The 26,968-nt window shown below is 35.9% G+C and overlaps 1 protein-coding gene across 16 annotated transcripts in view; it reads right to left on the bottom strand.

Moving 5' to 3' along the window:
• The window catches only part of RALYL (RALY RNA binding protein like), a 741,752-nt gene that overhangs the window by 84,930 nt on the left and 629,854 nt on the right, over positions 1-26,968 (bottom strand). For all 16 annotated transcript variants that reach the window (XR_013178318.1, XR_013178319.1, XR_013178316.1 and 13 more), the window contains one exon: positions 22,278-22,310. Coding sequence is in view for 12 of the 16 variants with exons in the window: in XM_077167112.1 (XP_077023227.1) it covers positions 22,278-22,310 (33 nt within the window). In the remaining 4 variants the exon portion in view is untranslated. The remainder of the gene's footprint in view (positions 1-22,277; positions 22,311-26,968) is intronic.

Genomic DNA, 26,968 nt, shown 5'->3' with positions numbered 1-26,968 from the left:
GAAATAGGATTTAATGACCCATGCATTATGTGAATGGTAAACAGATATGTGGTTTCCTCAGAAATTCAGAACTTTTTCATTCTGAAAACTGCTGATTCAATACTCTAAACCTAGAAAAATTGAAAAATAAAAATAAAAAAACTCGGCTGAGACCTATAACAATAATTTAATATTTTAAGCTATTCAAATAGACATATATTTTAGTGAAAAGATTATTATGGCTGATCTCCCTAAAGGAATATATAATAAAATTTGCCCCCTTCTGCGTGCATCATTGTTTGTGTTTACAAAACACTCTGTTCGCATCATGTCCTTTTGATTTTAGCCCTCAAAACCACTCTGTGTGACAGCATAACCGGAGGAAACTAAGGTGCAGAGACGGGCCCCAGTTCATTATCACTAGTAAAGTGATGGAGCTGAGACTTGAGAAGAAGTCTTCTGAATCCACCACTGGTGTTTTCACAACCAGCCACTCTGTCCTATTGGGGAAAAATCTTAATCATACTTCCAGACGGGGAAAATGCTTAAGGAAGCATACTAGCCTATTAGACAGGTTTAGTTCTGGGCCCAACACTGTCTAGTAGAAAATAACATTATTTCTTTGAGCTCAAGTTCTGAAATGTAAAGTGGAACCTACTCCGTGTTCATGGTAGCAGATGGAGCAAGGGCTGGCCTGAGCTCCACTGCAGCCACACATGCAAATCAAGGAGGGCAACGAGACCACTGCCTGAGACAGAGCAAAAATAACCACTTTCATCTGACAGTCACAGATTATTATGCTTTAGTTTATATTGGTGGTGTAGACACAACTATGATGTTGAGTTGAGGGATTTTAAAGACAATCTTTGACTACTAACAAACCCTAATGTAAAATTTCATCTCAAAACTTTCCTTAAACAGCAGTATATATGCTTCTTTCATTGTAATTCACTTACTGCTTGGGTCACCAAGAAATGGTAGCACCTGATAAACACACTTTTGTTTGGACGTTTCAAAGTGAGACCAATTCTACTCTTACATTTGTCATTGACCCTCATCATTGTGTCTTATATTAGGCAGTTTTTAAGACCATGTTGGTAGAATACAAATGCACCTATAATGGCATTCATGTTTGGAGAGCATGAGGTTTTCAACAACCAAAGCAAAGAAAAATTTGATGATGGAAACAGTATATCACTTTAAGAATTTTTTTAAACTTTGTTTATAAAACATGCCATCCTGGGAAGGAAACACTCTTGATATTTAAACCCTGTCCTGGATGCTTTTATCTGCCTAATGTCATTGATTCTTAACAACAATGTATAAGATTTATCCCAATTTTACAGAACACCGAGGTCTAGAGAGGTTAAATTACCAAGATAACACAGGTAGGTATTACAGTTAAGTGTAGTAATTTGTACACTCATTCATTAAAATTTAATTAAGGCTGTGTGTATATGTCAGGCACCTATACTGGGCACTTAGGTGTTGTAAACAAAACTGGCTCCTTTTTCCTTAGGTTTCTTAGAGTCAAGTGAAGGAGGCAGAAAATAAACTAATAAGCAAACAAATAATTACAAAATAGCAAATACTCAGAAGGAAATGAATGATAGTTAAAAACAACAACAACAAAACAGAGGTGGGAGAACTAAGTGAAGAAATTTGGACAGGACCAGACTCTCTGAAGAGGTGTCATTAACTAGAGACTTGAAGGATGAGAAGGCCCCTAGCAAGAGTCAGGGAACAAAGGGACAGCCAGAGAACCCCAGGCACATAAGCACAGGTCAGGGAAGACCTGGGTAGATTTATTAAAGTAAGGTCGGGTCTACCACCATCACTCAGACGAGAAATAAGTGTCCTAGGCTACACTGGTAGCAGGCAAGATGGTGATGTGTAGACAGATTCAAGTCATATTTTGAATAGAATGGAATTTATTGTTTTCAGCTGGAGAATCTGGGGCGATTGTGTTGTCCTCTATTGAGCTGGAGATGATTGGGGAAAATCATGAGTTTAGTTCTGGGCATGATAGCATTAGGATGTTCATGATATAGGTAAGAAAAGCTTTCAGTAGGCAACTGGATACTCCTGAAGTCCGAAAAAGAGACCTTGTGGGGGAACTAATTCTGGGAGTTGTCACTACACTAATGTCATCAGAAAGGTGAACTCCTCCTCAGGAGTAAGTGTAGAGAGAGAAGGGGAATGGAGGCCTGGTCCTAATTTAGAGGTCAAGGGAAATGCAGTAGGAGTAGCAAAATAAGCCAGTTCTGTAGAGAGCAGGAGATGAAGCCTGGAATCAAATAACTCCAAACGTGGACACTAGCTTGTCATTGACTGTATATGGAATTGAACTGTCTATTTACTGTTTCTAAACTGTATTTGCAAAATGGGATAGTGTCAGGAACCACCTACTGAGCCCAGCTTCCAGCACACTGTAATCACTCAATGGATGTTTTTAGCAATTGTCACAGAGGTGAGATTAAGACATAGGTTGATCTGAATACGATCCCAAATCCCCTCTCTCCCACCTTGAATTCAGTTTTACCTGTCAAAGTTAAAATGAAATGAAACACACAAATACATGTTCTGGTAATCATGACAAGCCTGTTTGTCTCCTGGTCTGGGCTTTTTAGCACAAACACCATGGCAGTGGTTGCCTCAGGTTAGAGGCTATAAAATCAAGCTGGATTTCCAAGGAAGAAGAAGAAGTTCAAAGAGGTAAAAAGAGATCACTGCAGGGCAAGTCTGATTCCTGTCGGTACATTTTCTCCAGTGTTCTTGCTTCCTTCCTCAAGCTTTTGTCTTTTATTTTCTCTCCCCTTTATTCTGTCTCTTTCATTTAAATTCCTTCCTTTTCTTTCTTTGTGAAGCACTCTTTGAAATTAGATGCCCAAAGATGGAATTTCCAGGAGTCTCATTCAGGTTTATAAAGAATTTTGTGTTCGTATAAAATCCCAGAATTTTATTTCCAAGAAAAGCTAGTCTTTCAGTTAAGAAAGACCCCTTTTTTCTTTATAAACCAAGAGTGGTGCTCTTATGCTTATGTGCCAATCTATTTCGGCTATTAGAAGAGGAAACTTTATAAGTATTTCGTTGTACTGGCTTCATATGAGATTCTGGTTGTCAGGCCACTGAAAACAAAATGATAATAAGATGTTTAGAGTACCATCCACTAAAAAACTAAATCCAGGCATGCCATGGTTTTGTTTTGGGGGGATATGGGCATTGTGACCTCTGGCAGTTTCTCTTCTTTGCAAAAGTGATATGATAGTTTTGAATATTTTTGTGTTTTTATTCCTAGTAAGCTTTTACTACTTTTTATTCTATTTGTCAATCAACATACCTGCATTCTAAATGGACAGATTCCCTCAAATCTTAATGGGAAAACAGAGTCTCTAAAGTAATTGTCTAGACTCATACACCCACATTCTTTCTTTTATTACAGAAGATTAAATGAGGACCAAGAAACTTTTTGAGAATTTCATTTAAACCTCTTCATTTATAGAAGAAGAAATTACAATTCATTGGGGTTTACAATATATGTGATCAATTTTATCTAATCCATTTGAATTCATAACCAGTTTCATATGAGTAGACTAATATACAAAAGTATTTCTTTTCTATTTTCTCTCTCAGAACTTCATTAAAATCTAACCTGAAGAATATTAATAAACTCCTGAGCACAAAGAGGAAACATTTTAATGGTTTCTTAGCAGGCATTGAGCCAATAATAACTGCTAATAGAGCCTTCTCAATTACCATATGTGGCTTTCTCTCAATTAAACTGAATAATCAATTATTGAGTACTTATTGCAAGTCAGGGCAATACTGGGAATTGTGGATTTAAGTATCAGTAGAACACAATTTCTGCCCTCAAGGAATGCCAATCTAAGTATAAGGGATTTAGACAAATATACATATGACTGTCATTCAAGGTGTAATTTCATAACTGCCAAATTGCTGTGAGAACTTATAGGCAGAAGAAATAGAATGTGGTGGGTGGGACCCAGGAACCAAACAAGGGTTCATAAAAGAGATGGTATTTGATTTGGATCTTGTAGGAAGGGTAGAGATTTGACAAGTGAATATGCTAAAGGTAGGTCCTTCTAAGTGGTCAAGAATTGGTGGTAGAGAGATGTAGAACAAGTATGGAGGACAGTGCTTTATGAAGTTATTTTCTCTTCAGCACAGCATTTCTTGAGACTACATATGATTAGTTCTGGAAATAAAGAATGCAGAAGATATCATGTAGACTAACTGGCTGAATTCCCAGAGCATACTTCCCCACGTTCAAGGTTGCTAAAGAAATCAGAAGCATTCTGAGAAGTACCCATGGGCACTGATTATAACTTGTTATAAAATTTTGGTGTAGGTTTCCAATTCCAAACTGTCAGAATATCTACAGTTGATCAAATGTCTGAATTTTGTTAAGATAATACATGTACAAAATTCTGTCCATTTTCACTTTATGGAATGTATATGAATCTGTAAATTTATTTTGGAGTGTGTGTGTACTGGATATACCCATGCATATATTTGGGATTCAAAGGTGAAATAAGCTACACAGTCTACTGAGTTTCATTGACAAAATACTTGATTCACTCCTAAGGATCTTTAGAATGGGGACAGGAGGCCCTTGGGAACTAAGAAAATTATGACACATTCATAGAGTTTCTGGCTAGTTGTGACTCGGGATCTGGAAGCTTAGGAAGAGAATGTGGCTAGAAAGTTCAAAAGATTAAAATGATCCACCCAGACCCTCTAAGAGTTGTGGTCTTTCACTTAGTGAGTCAAGCTTACTGTTCACACATTTAAAGGATGAACATTCTAACTGAAGGACCAGTGATAGGACATTTGAAAAGTGAGTTCAGAAAACAAAAGAAGAGGAACAACAGAGAATTATTTTTCTCTCTTCTCTCTTCTGACCTAGCTAATGCTGGATTCTACTTTTGGAAATATCACCTTAAATGGGGTATACTGTTAGCCTTCTCTATGCCATTCCCTGCTAGGAAAGATGTTCACACAAAGTTCCTCAAGTCTTTAGTTCTCGCTTCCATTTTATGGTCTAGACAAAATATATATTTATATAATTTTTTTTCAGTTCATGATTACTTTATAAAACTGCAATGAGAATGAAGATTTCTTTTTCACAAATTGCTCAAAACACCTGGTAAGAGCATTACAATAGCAATAGCAGGAGAAGCAAATATCTATGCATTTCAGGGGGCTGGCCCTGAGATATACACTCTGGCTTGACCTGTGAAATAGTCTCCAGACCGGTATTCTTGACTCAAGAATATCCACACCTCCTACCCATCATATATGCTGCTATTAACTTAAAAGTATTCCTTTTTACAAATTATCAAAAAATAAAAATTACAAGAAACAACAGAAACAATAAAAACACTTCCATTACTCCCAAGACCCACAAGGAAATTTTCAGACTCTTTCTCAAACTCCAAAATGTTGATCCTTCTTCCAACCTTCTCTCTCACACTTCATTCATTCAATCTTTTAATCTTTCAGCATTTCCCAGCACTCACTCTGTGTTTCATACTGCTCTGGCAGAGAAAAGCTCCTTGATCTCAGGGAATAAAATTCTTACATCTCTACATAATCTTTTCTGTTAGCCTAACTAGTTGTTTACTAGAAAATTTCTGTTCTGGGTCTTTCCCAATCTCGCCATCCTTCAACATATGCTGTTCTCTTCTTTCTGCTAGAAATGTATCCGTTCTTAAAAGTGTGACTCAAGCCCTGCATCTTTCCCAATTATGAAGTTTGTTGAGTTAGACTAAATTCCATTTTCTGTGCTGTTCCTTGATTGTAGGCCTTTTGCATTTACATCTGACTCATGCTTTTCAGCTGTCTGTCTCTCTTGTCACTTAGCTACATTACTTCGATTTATTTCTGTTAGCTTTTCCCCTCACAGGCAATCTTCCTATTCCATTAATCATTCCTGCTTTCATGCTTTGAACTTAATCTACTTTGTCTGAATAGCTTGCCACTGATGTTTTCAGAGTAAAATTCCAGGAGGGCTCATGTCAAAATCTCATGGCGTATTATCCATCTCTTCATCTTACCTGAATTTAATCATAAATGTGCATACTTCTCTCTAAATATATTGTATTGTAATTGACAATTTATTAGTTTGTCTCACTAGATTGTAAAGCTCTGCAAAGGCAGGTGTCTGTAGTCACCCAGTAGATGTTTCTTGAATTGAATGCTACACTTTTATAGCTTTCTGTTATATTTATTTTTATGACTTTTTGAAGAAAAATAAATGTCTATATTCAAAGATTCTAATATCTAAATTTAAAGTATCAATATTAATGTTTAGATCATTGCAGTTCTCATGCTGGGTTAGACTCTTCTGCCCTTTATCAAGTCATTGCCCTTCAGCTCTAAACCCACTCCTTGTTGCCACTGCACTGAAATAATGGGGCTGGACCCTATAACCATTGGTCCTTTCCCAGTGGCACAATGTTTAAGTTTCTCAGTAAATGGCATTGGAAGGAAACTGCAAGGCATGGAAGAGGAAAGGACTTCTTTTCCATGTTCCAATGTGCTTTTTCACTTCCTCCTATGGCGTGGTTATCAGCAATGTATTGGAGACCCAGTGACACTTCCCCTTCCAAGAGTGTCCCAGTAAGAAGCTTCCTACTCACTGTCTCCAGCTCATTGGTATCCCATTGAACTTTTCTGCCACCCAATAGGTTGCAGCCACATCTTTCCAACACAATTTGACTCAGCCTTGGGATGGGAAGGGGTTTTGTCTCTTCAAGTGTGTTACTTCCTTGGGTATCCTCCCTCAAATGTAGAGATATTAGTTGTACTCTACATTTTCCCATTCCTATATACTTTTTCGGTCTCTTTTCCCCAATTTAGTAGTCAACCATATTTTGCCAGTTAACAACTGTTCATATTAAATGTTTTCTCATTAAAACTACTTGTGTGGTTTCTGTCTCCTGTTTCCTAACTGGACCCTAACTGATACAACCCAGTTTAGGCATTCTTGCATTCTATGTCTTTGAAAATGGCCAAATGTGACGTTTAGGCAAAGGGTACAGATGTTCACTGATATTTTATTTATTTATTTATATAATATTATTTGTGATTTAACTTATTATACTATAATGATATTTTAATAATTTTCCTTCAAGGATAGATATATTAACTGCACAAATTCATCACAAAGCTAATGATAACTTAGTTAGCATTAAGAGAAGTGTCTTTCTAAGAGGAGACAATTCCATCAGACTTTCACTTTCAAGACATCAATGGAAATATTTAATTTAGATCATGCCAGTGCAGTTGATGAAGAAGTTTGACCACCTGGAATGCATATAGACAAAGGAAATTAAGATGGCAAAAAGTTTCAAAATAATGACCCCCCCACATGAAAATGGTTGAATTATTATAAGAACTGTTTAAATATTTGAAAGGTTGTTGAGTGAAAGAGGGATTGAATATATTCCACATAGCTCAAAAAGGCAGAAAAAGTACTAAAGAGTAGTAGTTACAAGGAAAAATGTTACTGCTAATTATAACAGAGAAACAGAATAATGAATTCCAAATATCTTGAACTTCTAGTAGTTTGGGAGGAAGAATAGCTCACCTTTCCATGTTCCTCTGCATCTAGTAATATGATTTGAGCAGATTTTACACTGAATAAATGTTATCTAATGATAATCGAATTGATATTCAGAAATAAAGATGAAGGTACTAAAAATGGAGTCTTGATTAGAAAGAAATGACAGCATAATATCCACTTTTTTTTTAAACCCTGATTTGTACTTTGGAGGTTTAAATGCTATACAACTAACAATGCTCCCTAAATATCATTATCAAGCATAAATACTTATCAATGTATTGTATAGTTACATCTAAATTAAACTGACACCACCATTCATCTGACACCTGTCAGAAGTAAATATCTACATGCTTTACTAAATAACCCAGCAAAGATGATTTGGTGCTTTGTAATATCAAAAGAAAGCTCAAGATTTAATCACAGTAATAGGAAAAATATCCCTTTCTAGGAGGCTAGCTTATTTCAGCAGCTGGCATTATTATCACATATTATTTATACACTTGCAATTCCCTCCAAATAATGACTTGATGCACTTAATAAAATTGGACAGCTGTTCATAACACAAAGGGCAGCCATGCTATCACACCCTTCTTCAAGAGCCTCAACCTAAAATCTGGTGATTTAAGAAAATTAGAAATGATTGTTTTAATTTATAGGGCAGCCCCTTAATCTGGTAGAGTTCGTGGGAGTCTGAAGCTCTCAGCCTGCAACAGGCCTACTGAGAGGAATGTGCACAAAGGTCCATGATTTACAGAATCCATTTTAAAAATAAATTCTCTAGAGAGCCTCGCTTTCTAAAAGGCTTTCAAGATTTTTAGTATCCAATTGGGCTGTAACCTAACTTCATTGAAATACTGCCTTCATGATATGATAATTTAGTCAATATCCAGGAAAGCTGTCATATGGTGAGCATCATCTTTTATATGCTTTTCACTGAAGCTAAGAGAAAGCGCTAAGACTTACAGTTGAAGGCTGCCTGTGAGGGGTCAAACCTCAGGCACTATTATTCCATTTTCCCATATTTTCCATGATTAGGGCCTGCAAGTACTAATGGTAAGTTCTGAATGTGATCTAGTAAAAACTTCCCTGAGGGAATAATAAGCTCTCTAAAAAGATGAAGCTTTGGGGGATGATTCTCATATTAATATCTAGCTTACTTAGCACCCCAGTGCATTTTTCGTAATAAGCTCTTAAAGCGTGATGCATGATTTTTGCTAATTTGGGCCAGTTATTGATTATACCGTGGTCACTGATTTGTTCTGCAGAGTTAAGTGGAAAATCTTTTTGAATCAAAAATATTCTGTACTTTGAAAATGTCTTTAAATGTGTTGAAAAGGTCGCATTTTGAGATTGATGAAATAAAGATCAGTCATTCTTGGCAGGATGAATAGAATTTAATTGGAAAGTGAGGCTTTAAAACTTTTGCTAGCACTTTTATAATGCAAATCTGGGTTTCACACTGCCTCTAAAAGCAATAAATAACTTCTTTATGTACATAATTATTTTCCTGAATAATTAAAGCTATTATTTAGACACTTATGATGAGTTCAATTGAATTTGAAACTCAGAGGACAGCATGAAATGTTAGTATGCATGAAATTGCCAATTCTTTAACCAAAAGCCCCAGGCTGTACCCAACTCCAAATTGGTTATCAATATTTCTTATGTGCTTGTGTAGATATCATCACATCCTTATATCTTAGGTTTCCAGTACTAAAAAAGTGATGATAACTAATTCCTCCGTACCAGAATCAGTAAAGATTCATTGAACAATATAAAAAAGGGTAATCAATACTTTAAACCCTCTAAGAACAGTGCTGTTTATATTGCCAGTATATTATTTAGACAATCAAGTATATTTCAGTTGGAAATTTAGCTTTTAAATTTGAGGAAGGAAATCAGATGAATGATATGAAAGCACTTCATTTAAAAATTTATTTATTTTTTATTGATATATATATTTATATATATATATATAATATTCACATACCATGTAATCATCCAGAATGTACAATCGATGGTTCACAATATCATATAACTGTGCATTTATCATCACAATAAACTTTTTGTCTTTTTTGTGAAAGATAACATAAATGCAAAAAAGCAACAAATTTCAAAGTACATTGCAACAATTAGTTATAGAACAGATTTAAGAGTTTGGCATAGGTTACAATTCCACAATCTTAGGTTTATACTTCTAGCTGCTCTAAGATATTGGATTCAGCAATCATACTCATTTGTTAAACCCTACCTTCTCTGTATAACTCCACCATTGCCTTTGACCTGTCTCCCGCTCTTTAGGGGTATTTGGACTATGCCCACTCTAACTTTTTCAGGATCAAAGGGGCTGTCAATAATACAGGATAGGGGGATGGCTGACATGGACAGGCTGGCCCCTCTGCATTTCAGGACCTATCTTGTCTGCAGACCATCTGGAAGTTGTAGGTTTCTGCAAAGTTACCCTAGTGCATGGGACCTTTGTAGACTCTTAGGTGTTCTTTAGGATTGGCTGGGGTTTGGCAATCCAATGTTATGTTAGGTAGCAATGTCTAACTGTAGCTTGTGTAAGAGTACCTCCAGAGTAGCCTCTCGATTCTATTTGAACTCTCTTAGCCAGTCACTGATACCTTATTTGCTACACTTCCTTTCCCCCTTTTGGTCAGGATGGCTTTGTTGATCCCATGGTGCCAGGGTCAGGCTCATACCTGGGAGTTGCCCTCCATGCCACCAGGGAGACTTTCAACCCTGGATGTCATGTCCCACGTAGGGGGGAGGGCGATGATTTCACTTGCAGAGTTGGGCTCAGAGAGAGTGAGGCCACATCTGAGCAACAAAAGAGGTCCTCCAGAAGTAACTCTTAGGCATACCCATAGCTGGGCTAAGCTTCTCTGCTACATATATAAGCTTCACAAGAGCAAGCCTCAAGATCAAGGGCTTGACTTATTGATTTGGGTGTCCCTAATGTTTGACACAGTATCAAGGATTTCCCTGGTTATAGAGTTTAATACATCCATATGTTTTTCACCCATCCCTCAAGGGACTTCGCCAATACTTTTTGATTATATTCTGGGATGTACCCAGGCATCTATTAAGCTATACAGGATTAAAGGCCCACAGTCTTATTTTGGGCTCCCTGTGTTTGGATTGTTTAAATTATCTATCCAAACAGGTTCAGTTAGATTATGTGCTACAGAAAACTTAGGTTCTGGAGTAAATAAACTTTTCTTCATTTGGTCTCAAAAAGTAGATGAGGTTCTAAAATACAGACAATGTCTTCATTACCTCTATTTTCTGAATTACCTTAATCCTGACCTGATCAGCTTCATTCTTATCTCTAAATACCAGGTTATACATAAATAAAACAGCCTCTCAAATTCCAGAAATAATAATTACCACTCAAGACTAAGAGCAAAGTACTTTGTTTTGTATACATTTTTCTAATGAGTGTTTTCAGGACTGATTTTAAAAGTTTATAGGCCTAAGATCTTATTTCAAATTGAACCAATGGCATTCTCTACATGTACTATTTCTACATATGACAACAAAATCATTTTAACCACTATTTCAATAAATATATCTTTGATCATTCAGACTAAATGTACACCTTTTTCAATATTACTTGATGCTTTTAAAAGAATTCATATTCGTTGAGAATAGTGATGATGGCAATAAGTAAACAGTGGTAGTCATGTAAATAAATACATTTTCAAAGCTTTTTATTGCTTGAAATTCAATGTAGCATCAATTAAGATTAGTTCTAGAAGGCCCTATCAAGAGAGCAGAGTGAAATACTTAAGGACACTGACCCTGTACAGAAGCTTTGAATAATAAGCAAGAACTGGCAGAAACATTTATTTCAAAGCTCCAGAAAACAGTTGAAGGATTGCAATAACCAGGCAAGTGCAGAATCAAGAAAAAGGCCACATAGACAAGGTAGGATCTCAAGGAGCTCTGGCTTTCACCTACCTCATCCCTTTGCATAGCTAGTTCCTGCTTCCAGTGTGGATCCCTGGTACCAGCTCAGGAGTGAGCGTAGTGACCCTCACGCACATGTGGGAGCCTGGATGTCTGACCCAATCTGTTTGGTGGTGACCCAAAGGGTTTACCTTCCCAGAATTTGCTCTGCATATAGACAATGGCTCATCAAGCTCTCCTACAGCAGTCAGGTGGCTGCCTGAAGCAAGTGAGTGCTGACTGTAGGACATGCAGTGCAGTGCCCAGGATGGTAAAGAAACTGTTTCTTAGGGAAGAGGGACATTTGTACCCATGCAAATAGGGGAATTCCTAGGGTCACGCATGTATAACCAAGACAAGAGATGTGTGCTGAAAAGATCAGGGAGGCCCCTGTGCTTTTCTTGGAGCTATTCATCAGAGTCATTGTACGGGTAAGGCTTGAAAGGAGAGGGCAATCTGCAAAGACCAGGAAAAATGTTTTCTTTTTTTCTTCTTCCTTCTCCCCCTCACCTTCATTAGCTCCAGGCATCCAAAGAAAGCTCTATTATAACACTAGGTGGATACAAATTTAAGGAACAGATGCCACAGGGTCTACATTCTAGAAATGATATTAAAATATTGAGATGTCAGGTTTCAATAAAAAATTACAAAACATACAAGAAACAGGGATATATGGCCCAGGCAGAGGAGAAGAATAAAGCATTAAAAACCATCTATGAGTAGGATCAGACTTGGGACATTCCAGATAAAGACTGAAAATGTGGTCCTATGTATGCTCAAAAAGCGAAAGGAAAACACGGGCAAAGAACTAAAGGAAATAGGGAAAACAACAGATGAACAAAAAGTGAATATCGATAGAGAGATGGAAATTATGAAAAGAAACCAAACAGAGCTGTAGACCATAGTAACAAAACTTACAAATTTTCCCTAGAAGGGTTCCATAGCAGATTGGAACTGGCAGAAGAATTGGTGAATTTGAAAATAAGACAATTGAAATAATCTAATCTGAGGAACAGAAAGAGGAAAGAATAAACAGAGACTGAGAAACCTGTGGGACACCATCAAGTGTACGCACTGTGAACGTCTCATAAGGAGAAGAAACAGAGAAGGATATAGAGAGGATGTTCAAAGAAATAATGGCGGACAACTTCTCAAATTTAACAAAAAAAGTGAATATTCATATCCAAGACACTTAATGAACTCCAGCAGGATGAATTCAAGTCGACCCACACTGTGCCATGTTATAATCAAAGTGTTAAATGTCAAATATAAAGATGGAATTCTGAGAGATGCAAGAGAGAAGCAACAATAGTCACATACAAGGAACCTCAATAAGTTTAATTGCCAATTTCTCATCAGAAACCATGGAGGCAAGAAGGCAAAGGGAAGATGCATTTAAAGTGCAGAAAGCAAAAAATTGCCAGCCAACAATTCTGTATGTGACAAAACTGTCTTTCAAAAATGAGAGAAGAATTAAGACATTCCCAGAGAAAAGCTGAGGGACTTTATCACCACTGGATTGATCCTTCAGGAAATGTTAAAGGGAGATCTGCAGATTGAAAGGAAAGGGCACTAGGCAATTGGCTGAAGCCACATGAGAAAATAAAGATAGTGACAGTTAAATATAAATACAAGTATTATTATATTTTTGATTTGTAATTCCATTTTTAAATTTTCTACAGTATCTAAAAAGCAAATACATAAAATGTAAGATAAATCAATGGTTTTGGAGTTATAATTTATAAATATGTAATTGGTGAAAAAACTACATAAAGGGGTGGGATAGAAGGGTATAGAAACATGGTTTATGTTTGCTAAATAAATTCTTAAATTGGTATCAAGGCAATCAAGATTGTTACAGATTTAGGATGTTAGTTTTATGCTCCATGGTAACCACATAGAAAATATCAGAGAATTTGCAAATTCATAGAGACAGAAAGTAGAGTAGGGGTTTCCAAGAGTTGGGGAGGGGGTAGGGACAAGGGGGTCTAATGCAAAATGAATGTAGGGTTTCTGTTTAGGGTGAAAGGAAAGTTTTAGTAATGGATGTGATTAATCCCACTGAAAGGTATGTTTGGGAGGGGGTGAGATGAGAAGGTTTATGATGAATATATGTTTTAAAATTTTAAAAAAAAGAAAGAGAAACTGAAGAGATAATGACAATTAAATGCAACACATGATACTGGATGAAATCTAAGAATGGGAGAAAAAAGGCTCAAAAGCACATTATTGGGACATATAAATTATTGGAATACAGAATGTAAGCTTAAATAGCAACATTTTTGAACTTGATAACTGCACTTAATGTGATTAAAGAAGTGAATATCCTTGTATATAGTAAATAGACTACATACAAGGATATATATATATAATGGAAGTATTATGTATTTAAGGAGTATGATATGTGCAACCTGTTCACATTTTTAAAATATATATATATACACACATACACATACAAATAGATAGATGGATAAACAGATAAATGAAAGATGGAATGAAATGGCAAAGTTGTGGTGAAATAATACTATTGATGGATCTAGGTTTCTGGGGTGTGGTGTAGGGGTATGTCAGAGTTCTCTGTGTGAGGTTTGTATAATTTTTGCAACTGTCCTCTAAGTTTGAAATGATTTCAAAATAAAAAGTTAAAAAAAATAAGTTCTCATGAGTGAGATCTTTTGTGTGCCAAGTTTTAGTTATTTTCTACACATTGTTATATTAACTTAAAATTGTGTGATATGAAATGGTCATAAATCCTTCAGAAGGGTATAATAGTTTTCTCATCAAACTTGCCTTTTTAAAATAATTAAATGGCGGGAATTGCAATGGCCAAGAGTTTAAAGGACACTGATGTTTACTCAATATTTTTTGTTACAATTTTAACATTTCATTTTAAATAGACACATAACCTAGAATAGCATCAGATTTGTTATTAGGTTGAATGGATTTAATGATTGATTAGGTGCTCTCTGTATTAGATAGATTGATTTTTTAGTGCCTTAATTTATTACTGTCAAAGATCTCATCCGATTTGGGGTGGTTTTGCCTATGACATATAATACACGAATTCTAGAAGTAAAATGGATACGAACTGTGACATTTGGCTTAATGTGACGCTTTATTGTAAGAATGAATTCAACAGTGGTAGAAGTGCTGATAATACCCTTTTGAAATATCATCAGCTATAAAGTCCTGCACCACTGCTTTCTTTATAAGCAGAACTTAAATAAATCTATTTAATGATCCTATGTATTTTCTTCCCTCCATGTAACACTCTATTCTTGCCTGCTATAAACTGCAATTACTTCCTTTTCCCTGAGGAGAACATTTCACTGAAGAAATATAAGCCATTTCCAGTCCCAATCAGCCTCTCTGTTTCCAAAGATATTTTTTTAATTGTAAGGACTAAGGGAAACTCACTTTTGGTGACTCTATTGTATTTCATTGTTGAAGAGTCATGAAGTCCTTGCTTCTTAAAAATACATCCAGGAGCCCATACATACAAGACACCACTGTCAAAATATACATGTACATGAATGCATACCCAATTTATTGATGATATTGTAAATGCTATCACAGTGCAGAGTAAATGACTTCGACAAGTATAGGAAAGTATCATTGACAGGTGCAGAAAAAAATCATGGGTTTAAGCGTTCAAATATTTTTACATTTCACTGAGTGGCAGGTTGATAAATTAAAATTATAGTTGTAGCATCAGGCCTGAAAGCACAACTGCTTTAGATTACAAAAAGAGGGATGTGGAAACTATGTGTACTCTCCAGAGAAAAGCCTGGAGGGCCTGGGAAAAAAATGAAACAAGCACAGTTGCTAAAAGAGTCATTAATTTTGTGGGAACACTGTCTGAATCTAGAAAAACAAAAAATAGATTTTTACAAAAGGCAGGTTGGCTTTGTTCCCTTATCCCTCCTTCCCCGGAGACCTAAAGAAAATTGAATCCACCCCCTCAACAGTAGGCATTGAATTGGCCATTAGTGATTCCATGATACCAGGTGGATGTATTCCAAGCTTAGGGACCGTTTTCTGATCAACATTTCTCTAGTTTTGACACTGCACCTGGATTTCAGCTTGTCATACTGTCACCGTGATCCCAGCGAGTTCTACTGAGTACCTGCTAAGATACCACTTAATCACTCAGTAATTCTGATATGCTTTAAGAAAAATAATATCTCATTAGGCATTTCCTTTCCATCCTTATTTCATTCTACTCAAATCCTGCCTCTTTTAAGTCCTGCCTGAAATACTGAAACAACTGTCTAACTGGCTGTATTCTTGCTTCACTTTGAATGCCACCCTCAGTTAAAAACATAACAGACAGACAGACAAGCAAATAAACATGCAACAACCAGTGAATCTACTTCATCCATATGATGAAATGAAACCTCCTTACATAGTATAATTTCTCAATATACTTGCTCTACCTTAACTCATCCATCTTTTCTCCCTCTTGTCTTTTCATGAAATTTTCAAATTTGCTCGACTGAAAATGTCTGGCATACCTTGTGCAGTCCCTTCCCTCTGCTGCCACTCAATCAGTTCTTTCTCCTAGGAATGTGGTTCTTATAACTATTGAATTTTCACCTTGCCCTGATGATAAGCTTCAGTCCTACTTTCTATTTTGAAAATTTTTCTGGCACTCTGGCCAATTTCTTCTACCTCTTATTTTCTGAGCTAAGACAACCTCTCAATTCTAGATTAATTGGTAAGCAACAATGACTTGACATGATCAGTAATTCTGCCTTTATATTTTCATGCTCAATGACCAACCTTTTCTAAGTTAGTATTTCTTTCTTTTTTTCATGCTTTTATTATTTTAATAAAATTTTCAATGTTGTACTTGATATTTTATATAACTCTAGGTACATTCCAGATTATCTTCTTGTCTTCATTCTACTGCTTTATTCTTTACTTGTCTACCTTCCTCAGAGGTTCCCCCACTAGGACTGTCCCTCACTCTTGTGCTGATTTCACTCTCTTTCTGAACTTCTATTACCAGAATTCAATTCTTATTGAAATTGTTCATCCACTAAAGAATACCACCATGTGTATTATCATTATCATCCTTTTACAATTTTCAGGCCTTTGGATTCAATCAGTTGGAGTCTCCATGGTTCAGTGGAACTTCTTGAAGACAAATTTATAACTTAATTGTTGCATCTCAACATCATAATTGATATTTATTTCCTTTTTACTATATGCCATGCACTGGACAAAGCACTTGACTGCATTATCTCATTTATAAATGCCCTGACAGTCATTACCTCTTTTTTTTTTTTGTGCACTGTATGGCAGGGCTCACATTTCATTCTTTTTCCATGTGAGTATCCCATTATTGCAGCACCATTTGCTGAATTTTGTTTGTTTGCTTTTTCTTTAGTTGCATGTTTGTTTGTTTTGGGAAGTGCATGGGCTGGGAATCGAACCTGGGTCTCCTGCATGGCAGGCGAGAATTCTACTGCTGAACTACTCTTGCACCCCCATTACCTCTTTTTGAGTGAAAAAAGAAAAAAAAAAGAATGAAAGAGGACTGGGCAAACAATAGCACAGAGGAGTTAAATAACTTGCCCAGGGTACCTAGACAAGAAGGGAAGGAAATGGGATTCAAACCAAAGACATTAAATCCCAGAATTTGGGTCTTTAAAGCAGACGGCTAATAGCTAATAGGATAATAATGAACAGCATTTGTTACCAAATACAAGGTCTCAAATGAAGTGTGGATACAAGTAAAACAGTGTGAATCTTTATTGTAATAAGGATGTTAAAGTTTAATAAAGTTTTCACAACAGCAGAAGTTTATTGAATATCTAAATCCAGTTTCAAGACTGGAAAGAAAAGAGGGAAAATATTTCTCAAAGAAAATATTTTAACAAAATACAAATGTTAGCTGGTAGGCAGGATGAGCTACCCTGCCCCCAAAGTGTTCGGTAAACAGGACTCACTAGAATAAGTCCTGTTCATCTCAGGGGATTCAGGAGATGCAGGTTGGCTGAACCATGATCTGCTCACTCAGTGAGCTATTGTCTCAATACAGACAAACATCATAATTCCGGTATTTATTTATTTATTTTTTGGCATGGGCAGGCTCTGGGAATCAAACTGGGTCTCCAGCATGGCAGGCAAGAATTCTGCAATAATTCCAGTATTTTTATCCTTGATGTGTTCTTAAAAGTCTCACAATCAAGCCTGGGAAATAATATGTTCTGCACTGTATCAATATATTTTAAAAGTTATTCTGCGATACAATGAAAAAATCCTGAAAAATTACCCATGAAATAAAGAATCATCCTCACAGTAAATCTACTCATATAAATATCCATTAACTGAACAATTGATATGAATCAGAGTTTCAAGTAAAAAATACAACCGATATATATAGTAAATGTCTTCTTTTAAAGAAGTCAACTTCATGGTAAAGAGTTAGAATCAACAATTCACATGAAAATTTTCATTTAGTGCCCTGAGTATATTTTAAAAGTTTCTCCGGTCTGCAAAGTGTCAACAGTCAGGGTACATGTACTGAAGAGGAGTCAATCATTGTCCTGACATTTCCTTTTACAATGTGAGTCCCAAACTCCAAATAAATTTTGAGAGCTTTTTTTCCCTCTCATCTGTATTTTTCATTAAAAATCTGCAAAAGGCTTTTCCAAGGCAAGACTGGTTTTAAATTAAGATTTATATCTTAGCATCTTAATTGAGACCATCACTCTGTTCTTGTTTACTTTTCTAAATGCAAACTTGATACTGAATTTTCCCAACCTACTTCCAAAATCAGAATTTATGTGATGCTTCATCAAAGGGAGCATTTGCCAGCAGAATTTTATGAATTGCTCTAATTTGTAACATTTCTAGAATGACTGGAATATCAACCATTTAGTACTCAGTGCTGAAGCTTAAGCCTGGCACTAAAAACCAGGTTGCTTAACTTATTGTTTTAATTAATAATGTAAGTTGACAACTGTGTTAGTAAATAGCCATGAAAAACCCTGGAACATAAACACTTGTTTCAGGTAAAAAATTAAGAATAAATGTCAAGGTTAGGTTACTCAAGATTGATTTTCACTGCTATTTTCTAGTTTGGGTCTTTGAAACTAAGGATGGCAGAGGTTTTCATCAGGTTTCCTGGGTCAGTTTATAGTTCAACAGTATGCATCTTAATCCTTTATTTTCAAACGTGGCTCCCAGATTTACATTTTAAAGTCACTATAGAAAATTGGGAGTTGAAAGAAAGGAAAGAGAAAAAAAAAAAGGAAAAAAAAGTTGGGAGTTGAGTTTAATTTTAATTTGGTTGACCTATTCAATAACCATGTCATGGGGCTATGGACCAGACAATATGGCAGTATCTGGAGGTAAATAATGAATAAGCCATTTCCTCCTGGAACTTCCTATCTAATGGGAGTAAGCAATATACCAAAAATCCCAAAAAGGATTATTTAATTACATGTGTGAAAAGTGCTAGGAAATAAAGGCACAGAGTGCAATGAGAACATACAGCAAGGAAACCTAATCAGTTGTCACTTTCATTCAGATGGCATTTTATGAGAATTGGAATATCTGTGTTATTGTCAGATGAGAACAACATAACAAGGTCCTAATGTTAGGTGAGTAAGGTGAGCAGGTCTAGATACTGGAAAGTATCAGAATGAGTTTTTACCTACCTTTGTTAGCACTGGCCCTGTGCACCCTGCATACCATGGAGACTTCCATGGCACCTCTTCTGGGTTGATGTTTTGGATCTGTCCTGGCCTTCCGAGGGGTGAACTGAAAGATGGTTCTAGATCAATGTGGCCACCTCCACTGATTCTACCTGCTAACAAGGGACTGTTGGAAGATTATATTTCAAAGGTTTTCTGAAGAGATTTCAGAGACCATACGTGTCCATAAGGACACACTGCGTGTGAGTATGGGGAGGATGGAAGCATGGTGTAGATGATTGTTCTCAGACCTGACTGGTATCAGAATCACCCAGATAATTTTGGAAAACATGGCATCTATTGTCCCATCCCAGATCAACAGAATCACATTTTGGGATGGGTCTTTATCTCCAGGCTATAGCTCAGTTTTGCTTTTTCCAAATGATGTTATTTTATTGGTCATTTACTAGTGTCTATGACAGAAAGTTCTCTTTAGTTGAATATCTGATATCTGAGACTTCATTCACTTTCCTTTCACAATTCCATTATCCTTCTCAGTAAGAAGATATTTTCTTGTGTTCATAACTATCTTTGACAAGTTTTTCTATTGGTATATTCAGATTCTGTTTATATTATGACAGATTTTAATTTTATTTCATAATTAGTGAAGCACATTTATCAGGGGAGGAATTTGGCTTCCTTATGTATATTGAGATGTGCATTAAAAATTTATCAGTATTTCCTTCCATTTAAAAAATTTAAATGACAATTATCAGTGCTCATCATTAAAATATGAAACAATATCTGTACCCATTTGGTTTGATAGCTCATTCCATTCATATTTATCTTTTTTCCTCCACTGTAAATACTTCTTTTTTGTTTCCACTTGTAACACAAAGGAATGCCTATAAAAATGGAGCTTTATTTTCTGAATTATTTCACATGTCTCTGATTATATCTTCTACAACTGTAATAATAGTAAAACTTATGAGCAATTACTGTGTGCCAAGAACTGTGCTAAGTGTTTGATCTAAATTATGTTATTTAATCTCCATTTCAAAACTAAGAGAACCAAAGTCTGGGAGTGTCAGTTACTCCCTGAAATACAAGCAGACTGGTGAGCATTAGGATCTGTGAGGATGCTTGCAGCCTCTGGATGTATTTAAGACACGGCAGGTGATGTTCTGTGGGATGTGATCGTCAGCACTGACACACTCATGAATGTAATCATACAGTTTTGAAATTGAACGTGAAATTACAATTAATGTGAGGTGCACAGGGTGGGTGCTGGACAAATACAATGTTTTATACTCCCATGTCAACTAGTACTATATACCATAGAGTGTGCATTTATCTGTTTGGCAAGCAAATGTGCATCAGAACAATGGTTCTCATGGCTGTCTGGCTGGTACATGGTGGGCGCATGTGAGTCCTTTCCGTCCACTATGAACCTATCCTTTAACTGAACAGGAGTAAGAGGAGAGCCATACATACTTCTGGACAATTGTATTTACAGTACTTTTCTTGGAGGGGGATGGAGAAATCTAGCTATCGATTAAAATGTCCAGTTGGCAGAACGACTGGGTTGTGTGTTTCATTTCACTTTACTTTTAAGACATATCTTAAAAAATAAAGAGCACTATTTTATTAGTACCATACCAGTTTTCCCATTTTAAGCACTTCCTGAATTATACATCATTCATTTTTGAAAACCTTCTCAGGGCCTTAATCCTGGGTGCTGAAATCCTGATGAGTATAAAATAAAGACTGTTTAGGGTCTGCCCTTGTAAAACAAAGATATTCACCTAAAAATGTATCATCCCAAAGTATTTGGTGAGAACGGGGAATGCTGCAGATAAACCGCACTGAGGCATGAAGAAAAGCATAGGAAACATATGCATTCAAAATAAAAGGTTTTCTTGGGCCTCAAGATTTTAGCAATGAGGCACAGAAGCAAGCTTAGCAATTCTTTTGGACCACACCAACATGACCTTCCATTTTTCATGTAGTTTTCCAATAAACGCATATATATCCTATTTTTTCCTCCCAGCTTCCCTAACAATTATTTTGATTCCTATTGAGGTGAATGAACTTTCTAAAATGTTTTTGTGAGATGTAGAAGGGAAGAAGGAACCACATAGCTCAATGAATGAAGAAATATTCAACGGCCACAAAAAATAATAAAATAAAATTAATCTGATCATTTCAAAATTGTACCCAAACCCATGTTCCTGGTCATTAAGCACAAGTATAGTGGCTTCCTGTGTGTGATTTGTTATCAAATGCAGCATAGTTTCCTCTCAGGCCGAGATTACATCTAACATTTCTTAATATTTTATAGTATCACCCAAAATGCTGAGCATGCAAAAAAAAAATCTCTAAATAAGACATTTGAATATATTAGCCAAAGGACTACTTGATAGATCAGATAAAATTGTGCTGGTCCTTAATTAGTTCTAAATGCCTGAAAATAGTACATGTGTATTCTTGTCGACAGTATTACTTAATATAGTTTGTGAACCAGCAGCCTCCAATTAGGAAATGTTCCATGACTCAGAATGGTCCCTGACAGATGACCATTAGTGTTTGCCTTAAATAAATCTACCTCAGAGATCTCTGGTTTTGTGTTCAGAGAAGCAATGTGAGGGAATTAGGGAGATAAAAGTGAAATGAGAGAAAAGGAGAAAAGAGAGACACGGATTTTGAAGACAGATTTAGAGAAGGAAGAGGAAGAAAAAGTGAAGTAGAGCACGTTGAATGGAAACGGAGTACAATATTTTGGGTGGACATATTAGGAAAAGTGAAGCTGTGATTTTAGAGGAATTTAACAAACCAATCTGAACATATCTTTATATGATGAGACTATGGATAATCACTGTTTGGCTTTTACAGAGGACACAGTATTTCATATTCATTGACTAGCTAAATTTCTGAGATCTTAGAACTGCCTAGTGAGCATTTTATTTAAATGTTTGTAAAACAGATGGCGATGCTCAAGAAATGATGCATGCAGTGATATGCTGTTTTGAATATGGGGTTAAATGACTGAAAATATTATCTTAGAAAACCTTGTTAACTTGTAGGTTTAAAATATTTAGACATATACTCACCCAACAGACAGGAAAGGCTCCTTTGATTCAAGTCTGTGAAAAAATATTAAAAATTAATTTTAATATAACAATATGCCGCACATTCAAAGATTGCTTTTACACGAATCTAACAGAAATATTATACTTGTTTGGATGAAAATGTATAATTCATCACAAGTAAAAATCTCTAAATAATATAGGAAGGCCTAATCTAGACTAATTCTATTCTGACCGGATTAATGCAGAGGCTGAATAAAACGAGAGAGCATTGGAATGGCAATATAGGATTTCAATGATACTTTAAGATGATGATAATGTTAGCCTAATTCTGATTTGTACTTGTCATGTCTAATTATTTTCTTTATTCATGGTAATTTGTAGAAGTTTAAATATAATATCTATTTGTGATTCTTGTAATTGTAAAGAAATTTATAATGTCTTTGGCTACACATTGGCTAAGTAATTTATTTCCAGGGTAACTATTCTGTACTGAAGAGAGAGGCAGCAGTCCATTCAGTGCAGGTCATTTATAGACTGTGACATCCAAGTGTCAGATCATAGATCAGGGCCCCCTTGCCTCTTCTGTATCTCCTAATAACCTAGATATTTTCTGTACGATACAGTATTTCTAGTAGGGATTATAATCCGGAAGCCTCTGGTTAGCTGTCACATCTCAAGAAAGTTACTTAAACTTTCTGGGGCTCATTTTTATCATCTGTAAAATGGGCTAGAATTGCTTCCATTTGATTTTTTGAATTCACAAATTAACCCCATATTCTTTGCAAGAGGTAAACAGGAAAGTATCTACTTCTAATATTATCAGGTTAAAATTTAAGGAGATCAGTTTGTAGGGTAAATTGGGCATTTTATTTTTATATGGGTTTATTAACATTTGATTATGGATTAGATATAGGCAAAGAATGTAGACATTTTAATCCAAATCCTGGTGTTTGAGCTTTCTAAGAATCTTTCTTGTTTTGAAATTGTTTATTTTTATATAAATATTTGTAGGAAATGGCAGAACATTTAATTCTACAGTAAACTTTTATTGAGCACTGTTGATAGTTTGAAGTGGAGACCTGATGGTACTCTCCTAGACTTAGGCCATGGAACTTTACTTTTATATAAATATGAACAATGAAGGCAATAATTCCTCTTTTGTGTCTATTTCATTCTATGTAGGTAAAAAATAGCTTATTAGAAATACATCTTGGTGCATTTAAGGTCAGAGCTGACATAAAGTCTTTACCATATGCCAATGCTGCTTTAGGTGAACCTTCGTGGCAGGAAGAGGGCTCTTTCAGGGAGCAAGCACCCTAGCAATGATTCTGGACAGTGACAAGTGGGGAAGAAGCAGACAAAACCAACAGTTTGTGCTAAGAAACCGGAGGTAAATATTTTATGTGACCTTTTCCTTTTCTAAATCCCTCCATTATTCATAGCCTCTATCCCCATGTAAGTTATTTGCCGTTCTTCTATGTGTTTGCTTTTCCCCATACAATTGTGATAGATAAGCAAATAGAAATAAGGAAAACAATGTTGAACATAAATAATGAGGTATGTTTGGATATGCTCACTTGATAACACAGGACCAGCACCAGCTGATCAAATTGAAATTGCCTCAAAGAAATGAGGGTGAATTCTATATAAGATGATGCAAGAAAATTTTTCTTTATTTGGGCCCTCAACATCATGATGATACCACTTCTCCCTTATTTGCCATTGAGTAAGATTTGAAAAAATAGATATGTGGGAATTAACAGGATCCATTTTCTTTGTATTCATCAATAATTTCAGCCTAACGTTTAGACTTGAGTGTATTTGTGTGATTTGCTTGCGAGGGGTGCTGCCCTCCAGCCTCCTTAATTCTATTTCCTATTTCCTATACTATCCCTTTGCCTCTCACAGCTATGTGCCTCTTAGTAGCATTGAATAATATAGAGTATTATAAAGTATTTTTTATCAGACACCTCTCTGTTTCATCCAAAGCATCTCATTAATTTTCCTTTATATGTCTCTTGTATCCCTTCTTTACCCCATTCCCATATTAGTTCTCGTTACTTACACTGCCCTAGATGGTCTCTTCAAATATATATAGACTCTGTTCAGATTTGATTCAACTTTACCCACTGCTCTCACATTAAGCTGTCTTTGATGTTGACATTCTATACCATTTGTTGAAGTCCTATGTTGTACTTTCCTCCTGAAGGGTATCAAAAACAACCTGAATAAAAGGGAGGCACTTGCCACTTTTGCCTTTCCCATGCAATTATCAAAATGCTGAGTTCAGAAACTGCTTGAAGTCTTAGGTTTTGATTGACTTTTGTTCCTTATCTGAAGCTTCAGACAGGCAGCTGTTGGGTTTGTGCATATAGGGATGTATGTTGCCCCACTGACCCCAGTGCTTAGTATGGTTAATTTGACTGGCTGATTAGTTGTCCTCTTCTCCTATCACCACTTTATCTCCTTCCCAGTGCTTCATAGAACAAACAGTTCAGAGGAGAATTTATTGTTTTCAAAATGATGTTGGATTGAGAGTTCTGACTGAGGCTTTACAAACCAGGGGTTGGCAAACTCTGGCCTATGGACCAAATTCTACTCACCACCTGCTTTCGTACACTGCAAAGTAAGAATGGTTTTTAAATGTTTGAAAAAAATGAAATGAAGAAGAATATTTCATGACACATGAATATTATGTGAAATTAAAACTTAAGTGTCCATAAATAAAGAAATAAAATATTTTAGAGGGACACAGCCATGATCACTTATTTATATATTGTCTAAGACTGTTTTTGTACAACAAGTAAGTTGAGCAGTTGCGACAGAGACTGTGGTCGACAACCCTAAAATATTTACTATATGATCTTTACAGAAAATGTGTGCTAACACATGAAATATAACTACATTGTTGGAAGGAATTAAAAACAACCTCTCAAAACAGACACTCTCTAGTTCTCATACATATCTAGATATTCTCCCAGACATAGGAGTTAAGGCTAATTTGAATTCCTTCTCTATCCCACCAATTCAACCTCTGACCCTACTGACAAATTAATCTCCTTAAAATGCAATTTTCATGTCACCATCTTTTCTGACAATTCTGACAACCAGAGGATGATGCCCAAATTTTTTAGCTTAACCTTATCACAAACCTGTCCCACACCATCTTTCCATGTTTTTCTTTATCACTTTGTTCTTTATTACCTTTTTCCAGAAACTTGTCTATTCATTGCCCCCACGCATCTGGTTTAGCTTTGCCATGGCACCTTTGAACATTCCATTTCAATACTTAGAATACTGTTTTTCCTTTCCCTCTGCAAGATCTATTTATTTTTCCATTTTAGTCCAATCCAATCTCCTTTATAAACTCAGTCCTGACACCATCATCTCAAAGGGCATTGCCCATCTTTGAGCTTGTAATCTTACTGTCTCCATTAATATGACGTATTCTCTGAACAACAGTCTTAGGTAAAACAAACCAACTTAAAGTGTCAATAAACTGGTAAGAATTATCTCTGCTTAGATAAGAGACTAAGCCTTCTGATGTGCACAGGTGGGAGATAGTTGCTGATGCTCCAGGAGCTGAGCAGAAAGGAAAAACAATTGCCCTTTAGCTACTCCAAGCCACTGAAGGTAAGTGCGAGGTACCAAGCATTTTATGTGATGAGGTAGGGCAGGAAATCTTGGCAGGGAGCCTCCATCAGATCCTCTTATCTCATGCCTCTTCCTCAAGATGATGTTAGCTGCACAGAAAAATGACAACTGGCCCGTGCTGAATGGTGCTCTCTCTGCTTTGTAACCAAATGCTCAGTTGTGGTTCACTCCATAGAATCAGTTTCCCTAGCCTTGAGAATATTCAGAGGTTCTGCCTAACCTATTTTTTTTTTTTCATTAATAATATAGCAAACATCAGGGTCAATTCAAAGGGCTATTGTGAAGAACATCATGTTATATATATAGGGCAACCAACACAGACCCTTGCAGAGTGGATTCTGATGACCATGACGATGTTAAAGATAAGTTGATAATTCTAAGCCATTAGCACATGAATTTTGGAGCCAGAATGCCTAAATTCGAATTCTGGATCAGACACTTATTAGCTTTGTGATTAATATTCTTACCAGTTTTATCGATGCTTTAAGTTGGTTTGTTTTATCTAAGACTGTTGGTCAGAGAATACGTCATATTAATGGAGACAGTAAGATTAGAAGCTCAAAGATGGGCAATGCCCTTTGCGATGATGGTGTCAGGGCTGAGTTTATAAAGGAGATTGGGTTGGGCTAAAATGGAAAAATAAATAGATCTTGCAGAGGGAAAGGAAAAACAGTATTCTAGGTATTGAAATGGAATGCTCAAAGGTGTCATGGAAAACTGAGCTCTACAATTTCTTGGATATATGAAAAGTGGATTTTGTAATTTTAGTTCTGATATGTGAAAGATACGTAAAAGAAAAAAGCTACTAGGAGAAGCTCCTTTTGGAGAAAAATTATTTATCCATTTATTTCTTAGAAACAGGTTATTATATTGGTAAATGCCCATGGATCATTTCCTGGGATTTTTTATAAGGTAAATTGTTTTATGAAGAAAGAAATTGATTTTTATCTTTCCTAAGATTTATTTCTAAGATGAAACAGGTAGTGAATTTAATAATATATAATCAGGACTTGCTAGGGAAAAAATCAGGTACAGAATTAAGAGGCAAATTAAGATAA

The sequence above is a fragment of the Tamandua tetradactyla genome, chromosome 6 (genome assembly GCF_023851605.1).
Source record: "Tamandua tetradactyla isolate mTamTet1 chromosome 6, mTamTet1.pri, whole genome shotgun sequence".
Lineage (NCBI taxonomy): Eukaryota > Metazoa > Chordata > Mammalia > Pilosa > Myrmecophagidae > Tamandua > Tamandua tetradactyla.
This window is presented reverse-complemented; position numbering and strand designations above follow the sequence as displayed.